We start from the raw sequence: 20785 nt of genomic DNA on the forward strand, positions 1-20785 counted from the left end.
GGGGTTAATAAGCTTACCTGGGCCCCGTCAACACCTGTCTAATAAGAGTACATTGAGCTCATTATAATTAACACCCGGGCAGTCACACATGTCCACTCCTGTCCCCCGAAAACACCTGTAATTAGTGTCAGGGAATGGGAGGTGTTGGTGGTGGTGGTGGTGGTGGTGGTGGTGGTGGTGGTGGTGGTGGTGGTGGTGGTGAGGATAGTAGTCTGTATCTCTCTCTCTCTCTCTCTCTCTCTCTCTCTCTCTCTCTCTCTCTCTCTCTCTCTCTCTCTCTCTCTCTCTCTCTCTCTCTCTCTCTCTCTCTCTCTCTCTCTCTCTCTCTCTCTCTCTCTCTCTCTCTCTCTCTCTCTCTCTCTCTCTCGAAAAATACACCAATTTCACTATTTTGAAAAGCTAAATCCTCTGTGAAGACAAACACACACACACACACACACACACACACACACACACACACACACACACACACACACACACACACGAACGAGAAATATTTAAAGGATGAAAGAAAATTTTGAAAAATAAATAAAAAATAGTACAAAGGCGAGGAAATACCGCTTTGTATTGGGATCTGTGTTTTATCCACGCGTGTTTGTGTGTGTGTGTGTGTGTGTGTGTGTGTGTGTGTGTGTGTGTGTGTGTGTGTGTGTGTTTACTTAATTCGTTTTCGTTTTGTGTGTGTGTGTGTGTTTTGTTGCATCCATGTTATTGGTTTTGTTCATATTGTGATTATAATTATCGTTGTTGTTGTTGTTGTTGTTGTTGTTGTTGTTGTTATTGTCGTTCTTCTTCTTATTATTATTAATGTTACTGTTGTGACTAATCTTATTATTTTTCTTTTCCTCCTACTTCTCCTCTTCCTTTTCTTCCTTCTTACCTCTACCTGTTTTTTTACGTAACAGAAGATTTTTTCCTGTATATTCTTCTAACTTTTCCGTTCTATTTCATAACAAACTCCATGGCATAACTAAAGTTTCTCATTTTTATCTTCAGTGTAAAGTTCTCGACCGTTCCCTTCCTCTCTCCTTTCCCGAACGGCCCATGAAAAAAGAAAAAAAAAGATAGAAGCACGAAAGAAAAAAGAATTGAAAGTTACACAGGCTATCCGGTTCAAATTTCAGCCTTAGATAAAAAGTAGATATATAAAAAAGCATTCACTTCTCTGCTTCAATCCCCCAAACAGCGTGTGTAAACCTGTGATATATTGTCTTTAATCCTCCTTCAACCATTCCAAACAATTATAGAGGAACAATGCAGTATTAATATTGGAAGAGAAAATAATTGGAAGATTTCACTGCATCTGCTATAGAGAACGTTTGTCATCTCATTAACCCTGCAGAGAACGTTTGTCATCTCATTAACCCTGCAGAGAACGTTTGTCATCTCATTAACCCTGCAGAGAACGTTTGTCATCTCATTAGCCCTGCAGAGAACGTTTGTCACATCTCATTAACCATGCAGAGAACGTTTGTCACATTTCAATAACTCTATGGAGAACGTTTGTCACATTTCAATAACTCTATGGAGAACGTTTGTCACATTTCACTAAGTCTACTGGTAACATCGGCCACACCTCACACGCACTGTTGGGAACGTTTGATATTGAGTTGAGTGCAAGGATACTACTCTATGAATTTATTGTAGTCTGCGGAAAACATTTACTAAATTTCACGACCTCCACAAGTGTGCTGAAATTGTAAAATTTCATGAAGAGCGTATTTGCTACAATTTCATGTCTGTTAGGAATACGACATTCATCACTGCATTATTTATATATAGTTTCATTCACTTATTTTTTTATTTATTTTATTTTTTTTTTTTCAACTTCGATGCAAACTTCAGGTTATAGGACACATTTTTCTTTGTGTGGCTTAAAATGCAGATAATCCACAAACAGTTCCTCTTTCACCCACAACACTTTGAAAGCACTTCTCTGACTGTAGATCATTCTTTCGCCTTCACTCTTTGGGACTGCCACCTTCAAGGGGCCTTTATTTTTAGTCTTTCTGTTGCCCTTGGCTAGAACTCTTCTTACATAAAAAAAAAAAAAGAAAAAGTCATGCTATTACTAAAAATACTTTGACAATTAACCTTCTCACTTTATATTTTCCAGTATTTATTAAAATTTATCATTAAACCTTCACTCATTTCCTCTTTGATGAATAAAACGCATTAGACCATTCCCACCTATACTCTTTTCCCCCACAACACCTGAAATTCAAATCACCATAAATACCTTGACACTTACCCTAACCAATTCACAACACGAAGCTTTTATCAACAACACCCTTCATTACAGATAACACTTCACACACTTCACCAGAGAATTCCCACAGTACTCCCTCATCCTACGGTATTCTTTTCAACCCCTTGACTCTCAGTACTCTCCCTGTGCTGGCATTTTCACCCTTACTCTCTCGGTACTCAAACTTTTAACCCTCGACGTCCTGATGCAAATTCTGAGCTCGTAATGGCCCTTAATTTGACGCCCTAATGGGAGGCTAGGGCAGGCCGAGGGAAGGTAGATGGATGGATAAACTAATAACGCGGTGGATGAGTACAGGGAAACCATCACGACGCTTGGGGTTAAATGTGTGGATGGAAGGATGGCTGGATGGATGGATGGAAGGCTGGTTAGATGGATGGATGTATGGATGAATGGGAGGATGGATGTGTGGACAGATAGATAGATAGGTAGATAGATAGATAGATAGATAGATAGATAGATAGATAGACAGACAGAACATTAAATTAAAAAATAAATAATAACAGCATATTCAAAATTATTTAGATAGTTCATTGACAAATCTCTCTCTCTCTCTCTCTCTCTCTCTCTCTCTCTCTCTCTCTCTCTCTCTCTCTCTCTCTCTCTCTCTCTCTCTCTCTCTCTCTCTCTCTCCCTAGCAATAATTTTCCTTCTTCCTTTTATGAATGTGCCTTGAATAGGTTATTGGAGGAGAGAGGAAAGATGATGAGAGAAGGAAGGAAAGAGTGAAGGGAAAGGTAGGAGGGAGAGATGGAGGGAGGGAGGGAGGGAGGGAGGAGGGAGAGAGAGAGGGAGGGAGGGAGGAAAAGTGGTGGAGACAGCTTACCTAGAATCAATAAAAACGGCACTTCCTTTTTTCTGAGAATTGTGAGGTATGAGAAATAAAATTACCTGATTGAAGTGAGAGAGAGAGAGAGAGAGAGAGAGAGAGAGAGAGAGAGAGAGAGAGAGAGAGAGAGAGAGAGAGAGAGAGAGAGAGAGAGAGAGAGATGGAGTATAAAGGGTGCAGATAGAAGCCATATGAGAGTAATTATTATACCAATACCGTCTCTCTCCCTTTGCCCACTCTCTCTCTCTCTCTCTCTCTCTCTCTCTCTCTCTCTCTCTCTCTCTCTCTCTCTCTCTCTCTCTCTCTCTCTCTCTCTCTCTCTCTCTCTCTCTCTCTCTCTCTCCTTCGCTTCGTAACATTTGCTACCACTAAACTCCCATCCCTTCCTGCCCCTCCCTCCCTCCCTCCCTCCCTCCCTCGTTCATTCCCTCCCATTATCTCCCTCACTCCCTGCCAATCTTCCTCTCCGTCTCTCCCTCCTACTCTGCAATTAACGAGCTGGTTGAAAAATAAAGTAACAATGCTAATGACGTGAAAAATAGTGACAATACTAATGCCGTAGTCAATTAAGGTTCGGATTATATCTATGAACGCTGATAATGATAATGGTTATATTAATGATGATGATGATGATGATGATAATAATAATCACACTAATAATAATGATTATAATAATGTAATGATGATGATAATAATAATAATAATAATAATAATAATAATAATAATAATAATAATAATAATAATGGCAATAAAGATAATGATGCAGCTTCTATAGCAGTAGTAGTTGTAGTAGTAGTTGTAGTAGTTGTAATAGTTGTAGTAGTAGTAGTAGTAGTAGTAGTAGTAGTAGTAGTAGTAGTAGTAGTAGTAGTAGTAGTAGTAGTAGTAGTGGTAGCTGTAGAAGTAGTAGTAGTGGTAGCAGCAGTAATAGTAGTAGTGGTAGCAGCAGCAGCAGCAGCAGCAGCAGCAGCAGCAGTAGTAGTAGTAGTAGTAAAAGCAGTAGTAATAGTATTAGTAATAGTAGTAATTGTAGTAGTAGTAGTAGTAGTAGTAGTAGTAGTAGTAAAAGCGGCAGCAATAGTAGTAGTAGTAGTAGTAAAACCAGCAACAGTAGTAGTACTAATAAAAGCAACAGCAGCAGCAGCAGCAGTAGTAGTAGTAGTAGTAGTAGTAGTAGTAGTAGTAGTAGTAGTAAAAGCAACAGCAATATTAGTAGTAGTAGTAGTAGTAGTAGTAATAGTAGTAGGAGTAGTAGTAGTAAAAGCACCATTAGTAGTAGCAGTAGTAGTAGTAGTAGTAGTAGTAGTAGTAGTAGTAGTAGTAGTAGTAAAAGCAGTAGTATCAGCAGTGGTAGCAGCAGTAGTAGTAGCAGTAGTAAAGTCATCACCATCATCAGCACCACCACCATTACTACTATCAACCTTATTTTTCTCCTTTTTTCTTTCTCTCTCTTGCATATATTTTTTTTCCTGTCTTGCATCCTTATCTTGGCTTCTCCTCCCGTGCTCGCGAAAGTCAGGAGAAGGCCGAGACTAGAAAGCCGGGAGGAGTTGGGGTGGGATGAGATCGGGCGGGAGGAGGGGCGGGGTTCGGTGCCTTGTAATTATTCGCTTCACTGCCTTCCCGCCTGCCTCGGAGACTGAAGACGGGAGGAGGGGAGACCAGGCTGGAGAAAGCGCTCGAAAATAAAAGCATAAATAACTCGAAGGAATTAGATGGATAAACAAATGAATGCGTGAATAAGTGAAGATTTGAATAAATGGGTAAACAATCTGTCCGTGAGTGCATTGTGGGATGAACGAATGGTCTGGTAAATGAATGAATGATAAATAAATGAATGAATGATAAATAAATGAATGAATGCGTGAATAAGTAAGGGATTGTAAAATGGGTCAGTGAAATGATACGAGAACCAACTGCGAGATGAATCAATGGTCTTTTAAATGTGTGTTCGTGAGTACATGAATGGATCAAGAGGTGAGTTAGTGAATGCGTGAGTAAATGTAGCAAAAAACAGGTAACTTAATGAATACGTCAATGAATGAAATGATGTACGTATTATGACTTCAGTAAGTAAGAAAACAAATAAATATACAGATCACATGAATAAATAATAGTGGGAAAATATGAAGCAATATATAAACAATCAGACCAAACTAATTATGAATGACAAATAGATAAAAGAATATATAGATGACAATATAAATAAATACATAAATGCATGAAGAGATTATAGAATACATGAATGAATGATTGAAGATAACAGAGGTATACAGAATGAAAGAATAAGTAAAGAAGTAAAAGAAAAAAGGAGGAAAAGCAGGTAGATAGAGAGAGGGTTATTCCAACGACAAACACTAAAATTAAATAAGGTAAATAAATGAATTAATGATAATATATATATATATATATATATATATATATATATATATATATATATATATATATATATATATATATATATATATATATATATATATATATATATATATGAAAAGTCAGCTTGAAAAAAATAAAAACGAAAACATATAGACTCATGAACGAAATGTGTTTAGTGAATAACCCATTAAAGAAATTATAAATAATGATAACAGTAAAAGTGAATGGATTAAAGAAAAGAAAGAATACATTTATACATAAGAAAATAAATAACTAAATAAAACTGTTACTTCAATATCCAACAGTAACGTGATAAAGAAATAATAAAAACGTCAACAAAATCTTACAACAATAAATAGTTACCCAAACATAAAACGTAACTACAACAGCAACAACAACAACAATAAATAAATAGTAATAATAATAATAATAATAATAATAATAATAATAATAATAATAATAATAATAATAATAATAATAATAATAACGTAACGTAAAAAAAAAAAAGCCACAAAAAATAATAATAGTTACCCCAATACCCGGCACATGAAGTAAGGCGAGGCGGCCCCGTAGAGTAATGAAATGCGGCAAGGCTTTCCGGTAGACTTGTGCCGCGGGGAGTCGGGATCCATAATACATGTACTGAAGTAGGCGCACCTCAATAACTAACCAATTGTTTCCTACCCCGCGGCACATCTTCCCCTACCAGTCCATTCCAAATCCTTCATAGTTCTTTTTCAATGTGAGAAGGAGGTCTGTGGAGGTCCCGCTGTCTTGCCGCTCCCGGAAAGATTCACCAGAGAGGGGAATGCTTGGAGATCAAAACTAATAGGGATAAATACATAATCTCGTCGGATGGTATATATGATAAACAGATTAGGGCAAAATTAGTAAGTCAAAATCAATAGGGATGAATACATGATCTCGTCGGATGTTATAAGTAATAAATAGATTTAGAGCAAAATTAATAATTAAAATGGTGGTATAGGAATTCCAAGCGTGGTTTAGGTCTGTATTCTCCGCGTGGTTTTGGTTTGTATTGTTAAACATATTGACATTCTTATCTCGACTTCTTCCAATTACCTCTAATGATGAGGTTTGCAAAGGAGTTTCCATGTTTCCAGCAATATTTTAAGAATGATTTTTGCCTCATCAATACGAAAAATATCCATGACAACCTTGGTAATCACTTCTGTGCGCTTTGAAAACAATCCTGATGAAAGGAAAAATCTATTTCTAAACACATACAACAGGAAGAACCTTCCTGTTTATTTACGTGTATCCAAAGAAAAGAATTTGAAAGTATGGCGCTCTCGAAGAGATATTTCTTCAACCTCACAAGAAGAGGATTTTAAAAGTGACAGTGCAGTGTCTTCTTTTCAAATGGCTCCCTTAACACACTTTGTACTGCCGACAATTTTCATACGTCTTACAGTCGCCTTTCGTTATCCAGAGTAGGCTAAACAGAGGTGTATACTTATACTGAATGCGTAATTGCAGATCATGTCTAACACATTTGTTGTAAAAATTACCATCGTAAACTTAACATAATTCCAAAAATACCAGTTTACTAATGCTGACAATTTCCAGACTTCAAATAGCCACCGAGTGTTATTCGGAATCAGTGAAGATATAATTACAATGGATGAGTAACAACATATTATTTCTAACCCTTTTCACGGCAAAAAATATCGGCATGAGTTTAAAATAATTCCCATTTACTACTGCTAATAATTTCCTAACCTCTTACAGGCACCTTTCCTCATCCAGAACATAGTAAACAGAAGTATATTCAAAGTGAATGCTTAACTACACATTATTTCTAACCCCTTTATTACAAAAAATATCATCGTAAACTCAACAGAATTCACTTACGACTTCAGAATGGAATGTAACTAATGCCGCGGTACTAAAAGGAATAAACTAAATATGGTGCAGTATTAGTTTATCCTTCCCCTCAAAAGGTATGCCAGTTTGAAAGTGATATATTTCAAGACTTTATGGGTTTTAAAAAGTTTACGGCCGGTAGAAGTAAATATAAACATCTCTTCGTCCCATGAAAAAAAATGTGAATGTTATCTTTGCAAACTTTATAGATTTGATTAGTTATTTGAGCTTCCTTCAAACATGGTTCTTCCTAACACGTGAATGTTATCATAACTATCAGTATTATCATCATTTATTCTAATAACTACCACTACTACTGCTGCTACTGCTACTACTAATATTACTACTACTACTACTACTACTATTACTTCTACTACTATTACTACTATTACTACTATTACCACTATTACTACTATTACTGCTACTACTACTACTACTACTACTACTACTAATAATAATAATAATAATAATAATAATAATAATAATAATAATAATAATAATAATAATAATAATAATAATAATAAAACCATACAAAATTGTCTATCATCATCATCATCAGTATCACATCAACACTATCACCACTTATTATCATTCTTTTCCAAAAATTCATATCTTCAATCACCACCACCACCACCACCACCACCACCACCAAAGCCTCGTACAAATCTGTCACCCTTGTCCAAGATACGACCAGTGATAGGTAGGAGGTTGGTCACGACAGACAGCCCAACACACTGCCACGCAAGAGAAAGAGACCCATTAGAATTATTACCAAGAATATTGAGAGAATATGAATGTAGATTTGAATTTGAGTATGAGCAGTATAAGGAAATTTGAAGGAAAGTGAGTCGTATGAATATCACCTACATATTAATTGTTCCCCCATCCATCCATCCATTTATGCATCCATCCACCCACACATCCATACACACACACACACACACACACACACACACACACACACACACACACACACACACACACACACACACAGACACGTACCCACCCAACCACACATACACAGATAAGATACATATATACATACATATATGCATACATACATAAATGCATATATACACACATACATGTATTGACCACAAAACACAAAGTTCTTAGGCCTCGTGTACACACACACACACACACACACACACACACACACACACACACACACACACACACACACACACACACACTCCTACTCACCCATCCTCCTCCAGCCCCATTCCCCAGCCTCATTCACACGTTTAAATCAACACTCACCGAAACAATACTAGTTCTAACGAGAGTTTAAGAAGACAAATCACCATTACGTAAATTTAGGAGAACTGTTCCTCCTCCTCCTCCTCCTCCTCCTCCTCCTCCTCCTCCTCCTACGTCCCTCCCTCTGGTCAACTAAATTTCAAGGTTTCTAATTAAAAAACCGTCAGATATGTATTCCCTAAGCTCGACACGCGGTATTGATTGCACTGCGGGGTAAAGGACTGCTCTCGCCTCACTGCTGAAGGGGCGGGAGTGGGTGGCAGTGTGTGGGAGTGCGTGTGTTGGGGTGGGGGTGTCTTGGAGTGCGTGGGAGTGGGAGTTAGTGGTTGCAGGAGTGTTAAGGAAAGGAGTTAGTGAGTGTTTGAGTAGAAGGGAAGGGTGTGTGGTGGTGTTTGTGGAGGAGTATGTGTGAGGCGGTTAGGTTGAGGAATTGTGTGTGTGTGTGTGTGTGTGTGTGTGTGTGTGTGTGTTTAGCTAGTTTTTGTATCCGTTTCTTATTGTTTATTTAGCTTCGCATTGTTTGAATTTACTATTACATCAAGTTATTATTTCAATCTTTTATTATATTCACCAGTCATTTCCTCTCGTCCTTGTTCTTTTTTTTTTTTTTTGTTATTCTTGGTGGTGGTCGCTTTCCAACGTAACCAAAGATTTTTCAAGTAACTCCTAACTTGTTTTCCATTCTTTTCACGACAAGCACACACGCGGCTAAACTTTCTACATTTTATCTTCGGCGTAAACTTCTTGACCTTTCCCTTGTGTGCGCTTACATTGCTTACGAAAGGGCAATAAGAAAAAAGAAAGAAAACTCCGCACTGCAAATCAGAGAAAAGGAAAGTAAACCAATAAACAAAAACTGCTGCTACAAATACAATTACCACAACAATTAATTTCAGAACACCGAAATGAAGGAAAAATGAAAACCGATCCACGCAGTAAGTCAGAAATGAAGAGTTAAGTAACAAACTAACTATTACTCCTACAACCATTATTACCACCACAATTAAACACAGAACCTCAAAATTAAGAGGTAACGGAGTCAGAAGCAACTAAAATCGTTTGTTACGAAAGATGAGAGATGAACCACGTTACAGATTGAGGTAATAAAAAGTTAATAACCAACAACAATTACAACTATAACCATAATTATTCCCACCACATTCAAGCCAAGAAACTTAAAAACAAATAAGAAAATCGCCTCAGCAGGTAATAACTGGCTCAACAAACAGCAACAACTACCAAAACTAGTGCCATTATTACTATCACAATTAAACTTACCGCAAAGTAAAGGGGTAGAGAATAAAAACAAAGAAGCCGACCCAAGTTTGCCCAACCCTAATTAAAACTCCCAAGCTAATCTTACCTTACGAGGCAATCTGATACCTCTCTTTGAAAGGTGTCACGTGAAGGGGAGTAGGAAAAATTAATGACCGTATACAATCCTCCTCCTCCGTTTCCTCTCCTTCCTGTTGTTCTCTCTCACAACATTATTATAAAGAACTTAAAGGAAGGGGAAATAAAGCTGCCTATAAATCTGGGGACATAACCTGTAAGTCCATTGCTCTCTCTCTCTCTCTCTCTCTCTCTCTCTCTCTCTCTCTCTCTCTCTCTCTCTCTCTCTCTCTCTCTCTCTCTCTCTCTCTCTCTCTCTCTCTCTCTCTTGTCCTGTAATACAAAGAGCCATGAAGGTAAATTTTCATGTTTTAGCTCTTCATTATAAAAAAAAAAAACAGGTAATTTGTTGTCTGTGGCTCCTGTTTTAGTTTTATGGTCTCTCTCTCTCTCTCTCTCTCTCTCTCTCTCTCTCTCTCTCTCTCTCTCTCTCTCTCTCTCTCTCTCTCTCTCTCTCTCTCTCTCTCTCTCTCCATCTCCCTCCCATTCCTTCATACTCCTACACACACACACACACACACACACACACACACACACCACAATCGCCTTTTCAATCTCCCTTCAGTCACACACAGCACCACAACATATCTCTGCGTGGCTCCTTCAATTACAGGCCAGAGATGCGGGGCGCTAACTGGGATTCAGACAGCCTGCGAGCACTTGCCTGGACGCTGGAGGAGAAGAGCAGGTGCCTCCCTCAATCTCAGGCGCCGGCCCATGCACAAGCAGACAGAAGCAGACACACAGAGACACACAAAACCCATGCAGACACGAAACAATACGCAATCGCACGAAGGCACACGAAGGCACACGAAGGCACACAAACACATACAGATACACGGAAATGCATTTTTAAACCCCACGCAGAATATTCACAACGCATAAAAACTCACGCAAAACACACACAGACATACTAATAACCCAAACAAACACCCCTGAACTCACCTAAACATACACAAACACACTGAAAACACATCTAAATACTCAAAACGTGTAAGAACCCTCCCAGGCACACTAAACAAACGCAGAGTCGAAATACTCAAACACACTCAAAACAGGAAAACACACGCAAGCACACTTGAAACACATACAAACTCTTTAAACACTCAAACACGTTCAAATACATCCAAACACTTAAAATACAGAAAAAACACGCACAAACACACGAAAATACACAGAAACACACTTGAAACACCCAGAGACACTCTAAACATATCCAGACACACTCAAACCACACGTAAAAACACGCCAACACACTCGAAGCGCATCCGAAACCCGCCCACGTGCACTCCAAAGATTCGATTTAACACTCATCCATTACTTTCGTGGAAGTGGTTTCGGTAGTTTGCTTTAATCTTAGGGAAAGTTACGGGTGGCTAGCGGCGAGTGTTGTGAAGAGTTGCAAGAGTTGTTAGTGTTAAAAAAAGGATTGTAAGTAAAGGAGATATAAGTGAAATGAAAGTGTGTATGTTTAAGAAGCATTTGAGTGATTTTTTTTTTTCTTAATGTATGAGAAGCAATGGCCAAGAGCGATATGAAAAATGGAAAAAAGAAAAAAAGAAAAAGGCCTGCTAAAGCGTCAGCCCCAAAAGCAGGTCAAAAAGATTGTCCAAATTTAGTGTCTTGAAACCTCCATTTTGAAATAGTTCAAGTTATAGGAAGAAGGAAATACAAAAGCAGGCAGTGTGTGTGTGTATGTGTGTGTGTGTGTGTGTGTGTGTGTGTGTGTGTGTGTGTGTGTGTGTGTGTGTGTGTGTGTGTGTGTGTGTGTGTGTGTGTGTGTGTGTGTGTGTGTATAGAAAGTGTGTATTTACATGATTGTGTGTGTGTGTATGTGTGCTTATAGGAAAAAAGAGTTATACTTTTTTTCTTTTTTTCCTCTCCGTCATGCTATTAAAGTGAATTAAAGAATATCGTTAGCTGGATGCACTATCACACAAAGTCTAGTTGATGGAAATGCACGCTGGTATTTGTAGTATCTTGGTGAAATGCAGTCATATCAAAAGTATCGATAATGATATGCACAGTCACATCAAATCAAGGAACATTTAAGCCTCGTCACGCTGATAAAAGAAAAAAAAATCTTTGAAAGGAAAGAAAAAAAGGTGTTTACTTCTCTCCTCATATCAACTTTTCTTTCATCCCTTTTAGCTTCATCCACGGAAAAGAAGAAAGTAGAATATAACAACTTTAAAGAAAAATAAATATTCCATGGAAAAAAAAATTGTAAACAGAACAATGAAAAAGATCAGAAGGAAGTTTAGAAAAAAATGCAGGGAAGAAAATGAAAAAGAAAACCTGAAAAAAACGAAAACAAAAATTAAAAGAAAGTAAAGGAAACCTGAAAGAAAACCAAAATAGTCGTAGTAAGAAAAAATCTAAAAACAAAAACATGAGCACCTACAACAAGAAAAAACAGAGAGAGAAAGAGAGAGAGAGAGAGAGAGAGAGAGAGAGAGAGAGAGAGAGAGAGAGAGAGAGAGAGAGAGAGAGAGAGAGAGAGAGAGCAAAAACACATCCACCAAACACCACAATAATAACCAGCCACAAAAAAAACAGACCACTTGCAAACAGAACAGCCTCACACGACACGAAAAAATAGAAAATAAATAAAATAAATAAACAAATAAAAAAATTGAAATAATAATAATACAGCTTCGGAAAAACAAGGGAAGGAAAAAACAAAAATTTGACAGGCAAGTGTTGATCCGGTAACGAGAAAATGCGAGGTGGAGGAGTCCAATTAAAAAACCAATTAGGACAACCCAGGTGATCTGATAACACACTAAGGTTAATCCCACCTGGAGCACCTCGCAGGTAAATATGGCAAGGAAATGAGGGGAAACAGAAGGAAAGAAGGAATGAAGGTAGCAGGATGGAGTGCATAAATAAGGCAAGGGAATGAGGGGAAAGAGAAGGAAGGAAGGAAGGAAGGATGGATGTAAGGGAGGAAGGAAGGGAGGTAGAAGGATGGAGTACATTGATATCGCAAAAATATTGTAGTAAAGATAAGGAAGAAAGAACGGAAGGAAGGAAGGAAGGAAGGAAGGAAGGAAGGAAGGGAGGGAAGGAGGGAGGGAGGGAGGGAGGGAGGGAGGGAGGGAGGGAGGAAGGAAGGAAGGAAAGAGGAAAGAATCCGTAAATGCGTAGGTTCCATATTCGTGTTTAATCTAAATAGACATTATTTTTAAGTGAGTATGGGGAAAAAGAAAGGTGAAATAAGGAGAGAAAAGAGGAAAAAAATGAAAAATGGTAAATAAATGTCTCAGGAGAATATATGCAACTTTCGTAAACTTTTTTTTTAGTACGTATGGGTAAAGAATGAGGTAAAAGATAAGAATGAAAGGAAAAAAAGTAAGTTTTGGAAAAAATGGGAAAAAGATAAAGAAGAAAGAAAGAAAGAAAGGAATGAAGAAAAAAATAAAATTATAACTAGATGTGACTATATATATATATATATATATATATATATATATATATATATATATATATATATATATATATATATATATATATATATATATATATATATATATATACTGTATGTACAAGTTTGATATTAGTATTTCATCGCAATTGACACTTAAGATAAATAAGGGAAAGAAAGGAGAAAAAATTAGAAAGAAACAAAAAAAGGAAATAATATATATATATATATATATATATATATATATATATATATATATATATATATATATATATATATATATATATATATATATATATATATATATATATATATATATATATATATATATATATATATATTTACTTATTTATTTATTTATTTACTTATTTATTTATTTATCTAAAACCAGTATTTAATCTCGTTAGGTAAATACGGAGAAAAATAGAGGAAGGATTAGAAGACAACTCATTCACGTCATAAAAAAATAACAAATTGCTTTAATATTAATCCAAATGAGATCAGTAATGTCAGTAACTTTGAAATATATTATGTGTTATGGACTGTTAATATTTGCAGAGATAAATTAGACAAATAAGAGAAATAAATAAAAGTCAGGAAAGGTAAAAACGGAAGCGCAAATACACGCCCAAAAATGTGTAACCTGAATACTAAGAGAAACAAACTGAGAAAAAAAAATAGAAAACTTATGAAACAGTAACACACACCCAGGAAGACAATTATTAAACTTTAATTAGAAAATAGAAAAAAAAAAGGATGACAATGCATAGAAGTGTTAGGAAAAGAACACACACCTTAATACCATGGAAAGAAAAAGAAATACATGTAATCTTTGTGTCGAGAGAGAGAGAGAGAGAGAGAGAGAGAGAGAGAGAGAGAGAGAGAGAGAGAGAGAGAGAGAGAGAGAGAGAGAGAGAGAGAGAGAGACTTGATAGAGTACTAATATTTATAAGTAAGAAAAGTACCTTAAAAGCGTTGTGGGATTACGAATCTTCTCTGGCTGCTTGTTTGAACTTTGGCATTCCAAAAGGTATTTAGTGACAGTTTAATTAGCAGGTACGAGATGCAGGTAAAGGTGTGGGGAGGTAATTAAAGTCTTTATCGTTACACAGGTGTGTTATAACTGTGACATCTCTCCATATCTCTCTCTCTCTCTCTCTCTCTCTCTCTCTCTCTCTCTCTCTCTCTCTCTCTCTCTCTCTCTCTCTCTCTCTCTCTCTCTCTCTCTCTCGTTATTCTTCATTTTCTCCTTCCTCTTACCATTAACTGAACTTCCATTATTTTTAACTTTCATTACTTGTATTTTTATTCATTTTTGTTGTTGTTGTTGTTGTTGTCTTTATTTATCTATTTATTTCCTTTTTGCTATTTATCTTTTGTTTAGATTTTACCTTTATTGTTTACTTCGCTCATTATGTTTTTTTTTTTGTGTGTGTTTTAAACTCTTCTCTTTTTTTTTTTATTCTAATGTAATTTTGTTATTGTATTTTATCTCTTCTCTTCTCTTTTCTTTTCCTCTCTTCTCTTCCCTCACTGAACCTCCACTAAATGTCACTGTTGCTCTAATTCTCTTTTATCTGCTTTGCTTTTACCTTCTAGTTTATTCGCAACTTTAATCTAGTTTTATTTTTCCCTTCCTCTTCTCTCTTCCCTAATGGTTCTCTTTTTATTGTTCTCCTCTCCCTTATTTATTTTTGCTTTTACTTTAATTTAGTTTGTCCTCTCTCTCTCTCTCTCTCTCTCTCTCTCTCTCTCTCTCTCTCTCTCTCTCTCTCTCTCTCTCTCTCTCTCTCTCTCTCTCTCTCTCTCTCTCTCTCTCTCTCTCTCTCTCTCTATTTGTTTCTTTCCTTCCCTAATAGTTTCTTCTTTTTTTTATCATCTTCCACTTCCTTCCTCCTAATTGTATTTTATTTCTTTTATTTTGTTTTCGTTTAATCTGGTTTCAGTTTTGTTTTTCTATCATTTCCTCTCTTCCTTAATGACTCCTCTTTTTTATCAATAACCTTCACTTCCACTTTCATTTTATTTCATTTAGTTATTCGCTTTTCTATCCTTCCCTCTCTTCATTAATGTTTTTTTTTTATTTTATTTTATTCTGCTTCCTTATTTACTTTCCTTTTTTTATATTAGTTTTTCTATTATCTCTTCGTGAATTGTTCCTTGTTTATCATCCACTGTCTTTTTTTTATCTACTTCTTTCATTTATATTTTGCATTTATTTCATTTAAGTTCTCTTTCGCTTCTCATTTACTTATTTTCTTTCGTAATGGTTCTTTTTTTCTTTTTTTTCTTTTTTATTATGTTCATTGTTTTATTATCCACTCCTTCTGCTTACATTTTCCATTTATTTCATTCAATCTATTTTTTATCGCTTTTTACTGCTTCTTTTCATTCGCGATGTCTCTATTGTCACGTGTTTTATCAGCCGCTTCCTCTACTTATATTTTCCTTTTTTTTTTAATATCGTTTCCTTTTGATATTACCTTTTTTTTTCTGATGGCCCTCTTTTTTTCCCTCGTCACGGCGTCTAATGGTTCTATCTTTCACTAATTCCTCCCTCCGTCCTCCCTTTTAGCGCTGGCCACACGCGACCCATTATAATCTATCAGCTCCTCTAATTCCCTCCTTATCCTGCGGCTTCCTCCCTTCCCTCCTGATTTAATTGCCAGCCTCTCCTACCTCACCTCACTCCATATATTCATTAACTTCTAAGTCTTTTGCTCGTAATGGTAAGGAGTCGATTTGTTATTGTGTACTTTCTCTTCGTTTCTCGTCATTTATTTAGTAATTGTCTTATTTATTTATTTGTTTATTTATTTTATATTTGGTACTTTTTACGTTCCAAATTTCTATCTTAGATATGGAGTGCATATTTTTATGATATCTGTTATTTAATAATACTTTAATTATGCTTTTTTGTATTCATTTATGTATGTATGCTTGTATCTATCTATTTATCTATCTCTTTATCTATCTGACAATTATGCCTTATTTTTGATAACTTACGAAATCAGATCATTAGTTTATTTTCTTTCGTTTCTATTACATTTATTGTTAACGATGATGCTCTTTTCCTTCTTTTTTTTTTTTTTATAGCAATTATTCTCCTATCAATCCCTTGGCAATTCGGAAAGCAGATAATTACGACATTTTACTGTCCCTCCTTTAATTATTCGTTTTCTTTTTTTTTTTTTTTTCTTTTGACTATCAGTCCCTTTGTTTGTTCTTTCAATATTTCGGTGATGAAGTAAAGTCTACTGCATTGTTATCTGTTATTATGATTTCCTCTTACAAATTGTTTATTCTCTTTTGTTTTAATTACTAAGACTAATCCTCCTTTTTTTCCTTCTTCATTAATGCTTTTTTTTTCCTTTTCTTCTAACCAGTAAGTTAAGGTCGTCTTACAAATATCTATTCTCCTTTCTTTTATTTAAACACAAATTATGATCTTTATTTTTTCTTTCAACCTCTAAAGTAACACAGCTGTTATCATTCTTTTCTTTTTAATCACTGAGAAAATTCTCCGTTTTCTTCTTTCGTCATTAATACAGCTATTATTTTCTAGTTCTCTCTTTGTTTTTAATCAGTAATAGTAATAATTTCTCTCTCTCTCTCTCTCTCTCTCTCTCTCTCTCTCTCTCTCTCTCTCTCTCTCTCTCTCTCTCTCTCTCTCGTCAGTGAAACAACCATTATTCATTTTTCTCTTTTGTTCTGATCATTAACATTAATGATATTCCTTTTCTTCTCTCTATTCAGTGATACAAGCATTATTCTTTTATTCTCTCTCTCTTATTTTGATCACAAACACTAAGACTATTTCTCTTATACTTTTTTTATGACAACACCAATACAACTATTATTCTTGTTCTTTCAATCACAAACACTAAAACTATTCCTCTTAATTTTCTCTCCCTTCAGCAATATCATTCTTTTCGTTTCCTTTTTTTGTTTGAATCAGTAAAACTAACGCTCCTCCTCTCTGTCCCCAGCGATACAGCAACGAGGGAGTGCTGGTGCTGGCCTGCGAGGAGAAGTGCCAGGAGAGTCGTGAGTATAGACACCTCAGTTACTCCTTAGGTTTAATGAGAAGGGATACGTACTGAGGGATACAAGAGCGGCAAAGAGATGAGAAGAAAACATCACAGGGGCAGAGGTTTGAGGAGAGATACATTAAGGAGGGGGACCAAGGAAAACATCAGAGGGGCAGAGGTTTGAGAAAGGTTGCATTATGAGGGATATAAGAACAGTAGAGGAGAAGAGTGTCGAGAAAAGATGAATTACAAGAGAAACGGTAGAGGAATAACGAGTTGGGGAAAAAGATACATAATTGGGGTACAAGAAAGTCAGGACACGAGCGGGGGGAAATACACACAGGGGGAAAAAGTATAAAAAACAAAGTATCCGGGCAGACCCTTCGTTGTAGTAAAGTTAGTTCAACCCTTTGACTGCTGTGGCTTCTTCTCAGCGCCCTTAATAATTAACTTGTGCAAATTTAGATTACAATTTAGTTCCCAGTGCATCATTTTCATTTTTGACTTCACAAAATTTGCCTGAAATTAGTGAAATGGAAAATATCCTTGTGTACATTCACGAGTAAATTACACTTTCAGAACAACGAAGTAAAGGAGATGATGAAATATTAAGTTTGCATGCATTAAGTTTCCATTGCATGCAGTGTGGTTTCCGGCCCGATAAAATTCCTTGGAGTGGCTTAAATATTAAAAAAAAAATTACACAAATTTAGATCACAATTTCAAAACAGCATAACGAAGGCGATTATGAAACTCTGAGCTTTCACCGCATGTCACTGGAGCTTTGGCTTAGTAAAATTCCCCTGAAATTACTAAAATGAAAAATAACCTTGTGCACATTGAAACTGCAGTATTGAAACAACGGAGCAAAGGAGAATGATAGAACATTTCGTTTTCATTGCATGCAGTTTGGCTTTTTGCTTAATAAAACTCCCTAGGCTTCCGTAATTAAAAATGTGCGTTGTGCAAATTTAAACACAACTTTAAAGCGGCCCAGCAAAAGAAGAGATGGTATATTTAGCCTTCAGTGCATTAGCTTACTTTAAAAACTTAAGAAACTCCCTGAGGCTACATGGATGAAGAAAAAAGACGTTATATATATTACAAATAAAAAAAAACGCGTAATAAAGGAACCGGTAGAATATTTCAGTTTCCAGAGCATTTATTTTGGCTTAATTACATACAAAACTCCCTGAGGTCACTGAAGCAACACTACATCACCAAGTCAATGCGCTAAGTTCAGACGTAACGCGGGCCACGCTCACTCGTTCATTCCCAGTACGAAACACTCACTCGTAAACCCGTGGGAAAACTGGCGGCGTGGAGCAAGAGTAGGAGGGTGTTGGCACTTGCTTGCTCGTCACTCTTGGCGCCTTTCTTAAGCAGCACATGCACGGAGAGAAACAACCTTCCATTCATAAGCTTACATTGTGCAGTAACTTTTCTGAGAGGGAGAGAGGGAGGGAGGGAGGGAGGGAGGGGCTAGTATAATGGATGTGTGGCTAGTGGTGGGTGGGGTGGGTAGGTGGAGAGGTTCTGGTGGGGGGTAAGAGTCTGTGGAATTCTCTCTCTCTCTCTCTCTCTCTCTCTCTCTCTCTCTCTCTCTCTCTCTCTCTCTCTCTCTCTCTCTCTCTGACTCGTTTTTGTCCCTAGTTCCCATAAATCTCACAAATGAAGTGCTTTATTTTGTACTCCCTTGATATATCCCACACTTGCTTTAATTTTACCGCCTCTCTCTTTCCCCTCACTCTATTTCCCCACCTCCCAGTCTCCATTTCCCTCAACCCCCTCCCTCCACACACACACGCTTGGTCAGGAAGGGCGGGAGGCATGAATTCCCTCTCTCAAGGCATCTGCGGGTCGTGTATCGTGCTGCCCACAACGTACGGCAAATATCAAGAGGCGTCTGTCATGCGGCAAGGCGGGGCGGCGGAGGCGAGGCACGGAGGCAGAGGCGGGAGGGAAGAAAGGCGCGTTAGTGGTCAAAGAAAACGGACACTCTGGCACACACGATAAGATGAGATAAAGGAGCGGTGGCTATTGTGAATTTGCTTTAGGGGAGGGGATGGCTGTACAGAGAGAGAGAGAGAGAGAGAGAGAGAGAGAGAGAGAGAGAGAGAGAGAGAGAGAGAGAGAGAGAGAGAGAGAGAGAGAGAACCAGCTTAAAATACGGGACAAAGGAAGCTAAGCATTTCAGAGCACACAAGGTTAAGTTAGGTAAGTTTAGGTTAGGTTTTTTTCACTCTCAAATCTTGCTAATAAAGCAACGAAAAGGTTGTTTTGTGCTGTTGGCCACGCGTGCAAGAAGTTTGGTTAGGTTAGGTAATGTTGGGTCAGGGGCGACGGGGAGGCTGCCTTGTGCTGTTGGCCACACGTGCAGGGGAAACCTTAGCCGTGAACCGAAGCCAGAACTCCCCTTGATAAAGATGAAATAGCAGACTGGGAGGAGATCGAAACACGGTATAAAAGTTGGGCGCCACAGATTAAGAGAATTCTGCAACTTTGATGAGATTTGCGGGAGAGAGAGAGAGAGAGAGAGAGAGAGAGAGAGAGAGAGAGAGAGAGAGAGAGAGAGAGAGAGAGAGAGAGAGATTAAATGAGGAAAAGGAAAGACGTGTGAAGAAACTGGCAGCAGGAACAAAAACGGATGAAAGTAAGAGAGAGAGAGAGAGAGAGAGAGAGAGAGAGAGAGAGAGAGAGAGAGAGAGAGAGAGAGAGAGAGAGAGAGAGAGAGAGAGAGAGAGAAATGGAATTCATAAAGGCGTGCGGAGGAAGTGCCAAAAAAAAGATGAAAGAGAGAGAGAGAGAGAGAGAGAGAGAGAGAGAGAGAGAGAGAGAGAGAGAGAGAGAGAGAGAGAGAGAGAGAGAGAGAGAGAGAGAGAAAGGAATTCATAATGAAGACGTGCATCCTAAGAAACCAGTGTTATTTTCCTTTCTATTTTTTTTTTTTTCTATCAGATAAGAAATTAAGAAGAAAAGAAAGATGAATATATATTACGAAAACTATACCCCAAGAAATCTATGACTTTTTTCTTTCCCATTCCAAGAAATAAGAGAGAAAGTAAGAGAGAAGGAAGAAAGAATATGAATGGAGTTAATAATGAAAAGATAAATCCTCGGAAGTTAATATTTGTCTTTTAGAAGGAAAGAAATCAGAATGTTATAACAAAAATGTTCATATTAATTCAGGATCATAAAACAACAAGAAAATAAATGAATATACGAGGATGAAGGAAAGTAGATGTTGTGAAATGTACGGTTCTTGATTTTCATTTTTTTTTTTATGTGTACGTAATTAAAATTCTTTGACT

General features: G+C 37.0%; 1 protein-coding gene across 3 annotated transcripts in view; it reads left to right on the plus strand.

The window, feature by feature from the left end:
* The window catches only part of LOC135112162 (ly-6/neurotoxin-like protein 1), a 61849-nt gene that overhangs the window by 30580 nt on the left and 10484 nt on the right, over nt 1–20785 (plus strand). For all 3 annotated transcript variants that reach the window (XM_064026240.1, XM_064026241.1, XM_064026242.1), the window contains exon 4: nt 17433–17490. In XM_064026240.1, coding sequence (XP_063882310.1) covers nt 17433–17490 — 58 coding nt within the window. The remainder of the gene's footprint in view (nt 1–17432; nt 17491–20785) is intronic.

Source organism: Scylla paramamosain, chromosome 23 (genome assembly GCF_035594125.1).
Source record: "Scylla paramamosain isolate STU-SP2022 chromosome 23, ASM3559412v1, whole genome shotgun sequence".
NCBI classification, from domain to species: Eukaryota; Metazoa; Arthropoda; class Malacostraca; order Decapoda; family Portunidae; genus Scylla; species Scylla paramamosain.